The sequence below is a fragment of the Helianthus annuus genome, chromosome 5 (genome assembly GCF_002127325.2).
Source record: "Helianthus annuus cultivar XRQ/B chromosome 5, HanXRQr2.0-SUNRISE, whole genome shotgun sequence".
NCBI classification, from domain to species: domain Eukaryota; kingdom Viridiplantae; phylum Streptophyta; class Magnoliopsida; order Asterales; family Asteraceae; genus Helianthus; species Helianthus annuus.
In genome coordinates this window covers 21051709-21061113 of record NC_035437.2, presented here as the reverse complement: position 1 = coordinate 21061113, position 9405 = coordinate 21051709, and the positions used below count along the sequence as shown (strand labels likewise).

The following is a 9405-nucleotide window of genomic DNA, read 5'->3' as shown; positions in this document are numbered from 1 at the left end:
GGTACTATCGAAGATTTATCATGGGATTCTGAAAGATTGCTCAGCCTCTCACGGCTCTTACTGAAACGCCCATTTTTTTTTATTTGACATTTAACATAAACGTCCACTTGTGAAGCCCCAAATTCATCATTCGACAAATCGACATACAAATTTCTCTTACAATTTTACCAAAATTTTGACATGACCCGTTCGTAATAGGTACCTTTCCCCCTGTTTTTAACAATACCATTACTATTAATACTACGACACTTACCAACATAATCAAAATTACAACCGTATATGGTTCGCCATGAACCTTTTGTACAAACTACACAAGTTTAGTATCCAAACTTTCTACTAACAAACTAGACACATACAAAATAACATTTACTAATCAAAATGGTAAGTTGACCCATCAAACAAACAACTTGGACCGGAAGCGCTTAGAGTCGACGTTTCGTGTGTGTGTTCGGTTCGGGCGCGCTGCATTCAAGCAAGAGATTTACCTACATTTCATAACGGAAACATTATTAGTTCAAACACATATTACTTCAAAAATCCTTTAATTACCTATCATTGTTCAACCCGTTAACATGTCTTGTTACCTTAATAGCATCCATACTTCCATTCGGAAGTATCCAACGTATCACTTTCCGAATCATTCACCATGAATCATTAAAGACCACACTTTTCCATATACTTACATCATTCGACCCGTTATGAACCTTTACAATAATTCCATAGAACCAAATACCACTTTTCGAAAAGTTACATTAAAGTAAATAAAGTTCATATGAACTTACCGCGATCTTGTGATGATTGTGCCTTTGAGTGACTCGCGCCTTCTTCCTTCTTTGTGCCTATATACCATAATCCCGTACTTTAGCTTTCTTTCAACATTAATTTTACAATCCTTATGGTATGTTATGGCGTTTAATAACTACATACATCATTATCATAAGAAAGTTGCATCATCTTAACAAGTATTCATGCAAAAGCCATAACTAACTCACTTAGACATTTTGTCAAACACATGGTGTGCATATCACTAGATTAGCATAATGTACAAGCATTTTAAGCACAACTTCCATAGTTCATTCTTGAGCAACATAAACATACTACCATGTTAGGATTTATCATTCAAATCAAAAACATACAATTCTAAATCTACATTCATAACAATTTCATAATTAAATCATCAATTTAACATACAAACTTCACAAATTCCAAGCATTATTTTGACATGCAAGTGGGTTTTTGCCCTAATCATGTTCATACTAAAATTTAGCATCTAGTGATGTCTAAACCTCCTTAGAAACTGTTAATCATACTGAATTTAGCAATACATTCACGAATTATACTAGACCCCTTAAATCAAACATCACCAAATTGCAAAATTTGACTTACTTGATACAAGAAACACTTAGGTGATCACCATTCTTAAGTCATACATTCACCTAGACTCCAAATCCCCTTTCAATTTGATTGATTTGTGGTGATTAGGGTTTGTTCTTCCTTGCCCCCCTTCTGGTCGCATATACACGCACACACATATCTGATGTGTGTGTATTGTGTTGACAATTTTTATTAAATTGTCTTTCTAATTGTCCAACTTTGGTCCCTCAACTATTGAGCACTTTACTTGATAGTTAAACTTTTATTTTCACACATTCTTAGTTAACCTATTCATATATTTATATTTTAGGGTATAATGGTAAAAATTTATATTTACCATTCTTTGTCGTTAAATTCTCACTATTAATTTATTATATTAAGACATACGAAAACTGGGGTGTTACAAGTCCAACCCCCTTATAAAAGGTTTCGTCCCCGAAACCTGACTACGTACCAAATAATTCCGGGTAGTGCTTTCGCATATCATCCTCCGCTTCCCAAGTGAGATCCGATCCCTTCCTATGTTGCCATTGAACCAACACTTGTCGAACAGATTTGTTTCGGAGGTGCTTCACTTTAAAATCCTTGATTGCTACAGGTTTTTCAACATAATTTAACTTCTTATCCACTTCAATGTCATCCATAGGCACGTATGCCGTCTCATCCGCAAGGCACTTTCGCAACTGAGACACGTGAAAGGTGTTATGAATCCCATCCAGCGCAGGTGGTAGTTCTAACCGATATGCCACCGCCCCAACTCGGGCGAGTATTTTGAATGGCCTGATATATCGAGGGCCTAGCTTCCCGCGTTTACGAAAACGGATTATTCCTTTCCATGGAGAGACCTTTAATAACACATGATCTCCCACTTGAAATTCTATTGGTCGCTTTCGTCGATCCGCATAAGACTTTTGTCTATCTTGCGCTGCTTTCAATCTTGACCTAACCATATCAATCTTTTCATTCGTTTTGGTCACTACCTCTTTTGGCGCGATTTCTCGTTGACCCACTTCCCCCCAACAAACCGGGGTCCTACATTTCCTTCCATAAAGCATTTCGTAGGGGGCCATTTTTATGCTGTTATGATAGCTATTATTATAAGAAAATTCTACTAAAGGTAGTTGATCATCCCAGCTTCCTCCGAATTCTATAACACACGCCCTTAACATATCAACTAATGTTTGGATAGTTCGCTCTGTCTGACCATCGGTTTGTGGATGGTAGGCGGTGCTGATGTGTAATTGGGTTCCCAATTCATCGTTAAACTTCCTCCAATAACGAGAGGTGAACCGGGTGTCCCGATCGGACACTATAGACACCGGAACCCCATGTCGGGATATGATCTCGTTCATGTAGACTTCCGCCATCTTTTCTGATTTATAATTCTCCCAAATAGGTAGGAAATGTGCACTTTTGGTAAGTCGGTCAACGACCACCCATATTGCATCGTGCCCTTTTCTTGTCTTGGGAAGCTTAGTCACCAAATCCATTGTTATATGTTCCCATTTCCACACCGGGATCTCCAAGGGTTGTAACTTTCCATACGGCTTCTGGTGTTCAGCCTTTACTTGGGAACACGTCAAACACTTAGCAACATACTTGACAATGTCTCTTTTCATCCCTGGCCACCAATAATTCATCCTCAAGTCTCGATACATCTTTGTAGCCCCCGGATGAACGGAGTATCGAGACTTGTGAGCTTCATTCAACAATAGTTCTTTCACTTCGCAATACCGGGGTATCCAAATTCGGTTGTACCTCGTTTTTATACCATTTGCATTCTCTTCCAATTCATGAATGAATCCTTTCGTTCTTTCTTTCTTTGAGTCAACAGCATTTAAAGATTTCATTTGAGCTTCCCGAATTTCATCAAGTAGTTTAGGAGTAACTACCATCTTCATGGACTTTACCCGAATCGGGGTCGGGTATTCCTTTCGGCTAAGTGCGTCCGCTACTACGTTAGCTTTCCCGGGATGATAATGGATGTCGCAGTCGTAATCCTTAAGGAGTTCCAACCATCTTCGTTGCCTCATATTGAGATCTTTCTGTTCGAAAAAATATTTGAGGCTTTTATGATCCGAGAAGATAGTACATTTCACCCCATAAAGGTAGTGCCTCCATATTTTCAAGGCGAATACAACCGCCGCCAGTTCAAGATCATGAGTTGGATAATTGCCTTCATGTTGCTTGAGTTGTCTCGAAGCGTAAGCAACGACTTTACCCCTTTGCATTAACACACACCCTAAACCTTGACGAGAGGCGTCCGTATACACCACCAAACCATCCGTTCCATCCGGTAATGTCAACACCGGAGAATTTGAGAGCTTTTCTTTTAAGGTTTGAAACGCTTTTTCTTGCTCTTCGCCCCATATAAACTTTTCACTCTTCGCCCCATATAAACTTTTCACTCTTCTTTGTTAACTTCGTCATAGGAGAGGCTATCTTGGAGAAATCTTGGATAAATCTCCTATAATACCCAGCCAAACCCAGAAAACTTTTTATTTCGCTTGGATTCTTCGGGGGTACCCAATTCATCACCGCATCTACCTTGGACGGATCCACATGGACACCATCCGCATCGATCACATGACCCAAAAATTGTACCTCCCTAAGCCAAAAGGCACACTTTGAGAATTTTGCATATAACTTTTCCTTGCGAAGCGTTTCCAATACATCACGTAAATGGGAAGCATGCTCTGCTTCACTGCGAGAGTATACTAGAATATCATCAATAAAAACGATTACATATTTATCAAGCATAGGTCGGCATACCCGATTCATTAAATCCATAAAAGCAGCTGGGGCGTTCGTTAATCCGAAGGACATTACTAAAAACTCGTAATGTCCGTACCGCGTTCGAAACGCAGTTTTCGGCACATCCTCTTCTCGTACGCGTAGTTGGTGATAACCCGACCGCAAATCGATTTTTGAAAACCAACTTGCCCCTTGTAACTGATCAAATAGATCATCGATTCTGGGCAACGGGTATCGATTCTTCACCGTCAATTTGTTCAACTCTCGATAGTCGATGCACATTCGCAACGAACCATCTTTCTTCTTCACGAAAAGTACGGGTGCTCCCCATGGTGAAACACTTGGTCTAATAAAACCCTTATCGAGCAACTCTTGAAGTTGCGTCATCAATTCTTTCATTTCGGTTGGGGCCAACCGATAAGGAGCCTTAGCTACCGGTTTTGTACCCGGGTTTAGCTCTATTTTAAATTCTACTTCTCGTTCAGGCGGGAGGCCCGGTAGGTCTTCCGGAAACACATCCGGATATTCATTCACCACGTTCACATCTTCAAGCTTTGGGACACCTCGATTGGTGTCAATCACATAAGATAGATAAGCTCTACCCCCGTTCCTCACATGTTTGACAGCTTTGATTATAGAACACAATTTCGACTTAATGACTCTATCTCCTTGAACACTTACCCGTTTCCCCCCCGAGGTTAATATATGAATAACTTTCTTTTCACATTGAATTTCAGCGTGGTTTTGGGCAAGCCAATCCATTCCTACAACTACTTTAAACTCCCCCATGTACATCGGGACAAGATCTATACTAAATTCCTCATCTTCGATTAAGATCTTACAGTTTCTACAAATATCATGTAACAAATAGCTTTTACTATCAGCAACTTCTACTTCTAAGGGTACTATCATCTTTTCAAGCTTAAACGATGGGTGAGCTAACAATTCATTAGAAATGAACGACCTACTAGCCCCGGAATCAAATAAAACATTCATAGGCATGGAATTCACCAAAAATATACCTGAAACCACGTCCGGGCTAGCTTTAGCTTCATCCGAGGTTAACTGAAACATCCTTCCGCGAGCCTTGGGAGGCTCATCCTTCTTTCCATCTCTCTTTGTCCCTTGTTGGAGTTTCGGGCATTCCGCTTTAATGTGCCCCGTTTCATTACAATTATAACACGCCTTAGGGTTTTCGGGGCACCTATAAAACGGATGTCCCTCACGTCCACATTTGTAGCACCCCTTCTTTCCTGACAAACATTCACCCGAATGATGCTTCCCACACGTCTTGCAAGTCGGAATTTCACTACTTGCTTTCCCTTTCTTGCTTTGATCTTGATATCTTGCCTTTTTCGATGGGCTTGCGTTGGTAGGCTTCTCCGCTACCCTTTTCTCTCCCCGTTCAACCTGCCTTTTTATCTCAATTTCTCTGTCTCTTGCCCAATCAATTAGTTCGTTCAGCGTTGCACACTTAGAGGGATTTACAAATTCTCGATATTCAGCCTTTAGCATAGCATGGTAACGTACAATCCTTTGCCTCTCCGTCCCCGCTATCTCTTCACAGAACTTCACCCTTTCAAGGAATTTGTTTGTTATCTCGTCAATCGTTTCATCCTTCTGTCTGAGACGCAAGAAGTCTTCCTGAATCTTATCAATTGCGGATTGTGGACTATAATATTTCAGGAATGACTCCTTGAATTCTTGCCATGTTAACGACTGTACTTTATCATCCCCCAATTCCTTCGAGTATGCATCCCACCAATCTTTTGCTCGAGATTGTAGGAGGCCCGTGGCAAACATTACTTGATCTTCCACTTCACATCTACTCCGTGTAAACACGGCTTCGGTGCTTGAAATCCACCTTTGGCAAGCTATCGGATCAACATCCCCTTGGTATGGTAAGGGATTACATGCCATGAACTCTTTGTACGAACATCTCCGTTTGCTTTTCTTCACTTGCAATTCACTAATCATTTCTTTCAATTCTTCCACCTTAGATGTTACCGAGGTATTAACTATCTCCAATACTTGCCCCTCGACTTCCTGAGCTAATCGGGGTATACTAGCCTCAATTGCTTTCTTTACCTCTTCCACAACCATAGTTCTTATTTCATTTCGGCGTGCTTCATCGTCATCATTCACGTTCACCCTATCAGCCATCTACATAAAACATTCGGTACATTCATTAGATTTCGTTTCATACTTGCCAACGTCATATTTCAACATCATTTATCATGACATTTCCCATTCATTATTCGTATTTCATGCCTTGTCGTCGTTGACAATCGTATCGTGTCGTTCTTATCTTATCAAATGTTTCTTCTTAACATTTACATGTACTTTCCCTCGAGTTTAAATCATCTAATACATTCAATTTCATGCATTCTCGTTGTATATCGAGCTACTCTTGCGACTTGATAAGCATTATTAGAGTTTGAGGGTTTAAACTAAAGTTTTTGTTACTACATGCGGTCTCGGTAAGCTTTGGTTGCCCTTCCCTAGCTCCCGATTGCAAGAAAAAGAAAAATTTATGTCTGGTCGCCACCGTAAGCTACGGTGGCCACCGTAGCTTACGGTGGAAGAAGAAAGCTTACGGTGATGATTTACTGTCTTACGGCAAGATTTTGCAGCCGCACGGTCGTGCGTCCATTTGCACTACCGTGCATCACCTAGAACGTTGGAAACCCTGGCAGTGCACAAGCCCGTGCACTGTCTTACTCGGAAACGCACGTTCGTGCGACCAGTGCACGACCGTGCACCGTGCCCAGTTGCTTAATTGCTGCTGAAAATTTCCCAGCCAACCCAAGTTTCACGAAAACGGACATAACTCATTCGTTATTGATCCGTTTTACACGATTCTTTTTCCCACGCGTCCGTAATTTAATTACGGATCCGTTTATCACTTCGGGTCGCATCAAAAGCTGATTTATAAGCAAACGGCTTATAAACCCCTTTATACATTATTTGACCCGTTCTAACCCCAAACTGAAACGATTCATTCCCTAACATTCAATGACATTTCGAAACTAATTATTCATACTACAAAAGAAAATTTTCAACTTTAAAAAAAGTACTTACTTGCTTTGCGCCGCGAAACGAACACACACTTCCTCACGAGCTTTCGGTTTGAGTTCAAGCACTTGATGCTTAAATCCCTCAAACCTAGGCTCTGATACCAACTTGAAACGCCCATTTTTTTTTATTTGACATTTAACATAAACGTCCACTTGTGAAGCCCCAAATTCATCATTCGACAAATCGACATACAAATTTCTCTTACAATTTTACCAAAATTTTGACATGACCCGTTCGTAATAGGTACCTTTCCCCCTGTTTTTAACAATACCATTACTATTAATACTACGACACTTACCAACATAATCAAAATTACAACCGTATATGGTTCGCCATGAACCTTTTGTACAAACTACACAAGTTTAGTATCCAAACTTTCTACTAACAAACTAGACACATACAAAATAACATTTACTAATCAAAATGGTAAGTTGACCCATCAAACAAACAACTTGGACCGGAAGCGCTTAGAGTCGACGTTTCGTGTGTGTGTTCGGTTCGGGCGCGCTGCATTCAAGCAAGAGATTTACCTACATTTTATAACGGAAACATTATTAGTTCAAACACATATTACTTCAAAAATCCTTTAATTACCTATCATTGTTCAACCCGTTAACATGTCTTGTTACCTTAATAGCATCCATACTTCCATTCGGAAGTATCCAACGTATCACTTTCCGAATCATTCACCATGAATCATTAAAGACCACACTTTTCCATATACTTACATCATTCGACCCGTTATGAACCTTTACAATAATTCCATAGAACCAAATACCACTTTTCGAAAAGTTACATTAAAGTAAATAAAGTTCATATGAACTTACCGCGATCTTGTGATGATTGTGCCTTTGAGTGACTCGCGCCTTCTTCCTTCTTTGTGCCTATATACCATAATCCCGTACTTTAGCTTTCTTTCAACATTAATTTTACAATCCTTATGGTATGTTATGGCGTTTAATAACTACATACATCATTATCATAAGAAAGTTGCATCATCTTAACAAGTATTCATGCAAAAGCCATAACTAACTCACTTAGACATTTTGTCAAACACATGGTGTGCATATCACTAGATTAGCATAATGTACAAGCATTTTAAGCACAACTTCCATAGTTCATTCTTGAGCAACATAAACATACTACCATGTTAGGATTTATCATTCAAATCAAAAACATACAATTCTAAATCTACATTCATAACAATTTCATAATTAAATCATCAATTTAACATACAAACTTCACAAATTCCAAGCATTATTTTGACATGCAAGTGGGTTTTTGCCCTAATCATGTTCATACTAAAATTTAGCATCTAGTGATGTCTAAACCTCCTTAGAAACTGTTAATCATACTGAATTTAGCAATACATTCACGAATTATACTAGACCCCTTAAATCAAACATCACCAAATTGCAAAATTTGACTTACTTGATACAAGAAACACTTAGGTGATCACCATTCTTAAGTCATACATTCACCTAGACTCCAAATCCCCTTTCAATTTGATTGATTTGTGTTGATTAGGGTTTGTTCTTCCTTGCCCCCCTTCTGGTCGCATATACACGCACACACATATCTGATGTGTGTGTATTGTGTTGACAATTTTTATTAAATTGTCTTTCTAATTGTCCAACTTTGGTCCCTCAACTATTGAGCACTTTAATTGATAGTTAAACTTTTATTTTCACACATTCTTAGTTAACCTATTCATATATTTATATTTTAGGGTATAATGGTAAAAATTTATATTTACCATTCTTTGTCGTTAAATTCTCACTATTAATTTATTATATTAAGACATACGAAAACTGGGGTGTTACACTTACTCAGAAGGGTATGGTTTATAAATGGGGTGAAGCTCAGGAAACCGCATTTCAGAAACTAAAGGATAACCTCTGTAGTGCTCCTATTCTCTCATTACCTGAAGGAACGGACGACTTTGTGGTTTACTGCGATGCGTCCATCCATGGGCTCGGTTGTGTGTTGATGCAACGCGACAAAGTTATTGCTTACGCCTCTCGACAACTTAAGACGCACGAAAGGAACTATACTACGCACGACTTGGAACTAGGAGCAGTGATCTTTGCGCTTAAGATATGGAGACATTACCTGTACGGTACCAAGTGCACCATTTACACCGATCACAGGAGTCTCGAGCATATCTTCAAGCAAAAGGAATTAAACATGCGACAACGT

General features: G+C 39.4%; 1 protein-coding gene and 1 long non-coding RNA gene across 2 annotated transcripts; both read right to left on the bottom strand.

Annotated features, from left to right (window-relative positions):
- Positions 1-228: 228 nt before the first annotated feature.
- LOC110942793 lies at positions 229-6291 on the bottom strand. Its single transcript, XM_022184558.2, has 3 exons — positions 5151-6291; positions 783-839; positions 229-485 (listed from the first exon to the last, which is right to left on the bottom strand). Exons 1-3 carry the CDS (start codon positions 6289-6291, stop codon positions 469-471), a joined length of 1215 nt encoding a protein of 404 aa, XP_022040250.1. The 3' UTR covers positions 229-468.
- A 1188-nt stretch (positions 6292-7479) lies between these two features.
- On the bottom strand, positions 7480-8767 carry LOC110938630. Its single transcript, XR_002591542.2, has 3 exons — positions 8638-8767; positions 8034-8090; positions 7480-7736 (listed from the first exon to the last, which is right to left on the bottom strand). It is a non-coding gene; the product is annotated as an uncharacterized LOC110938630 (long non-coding RNA).
- Between the last annotated feature and the right edge of the window lie 638 nt (positions 8768-9405).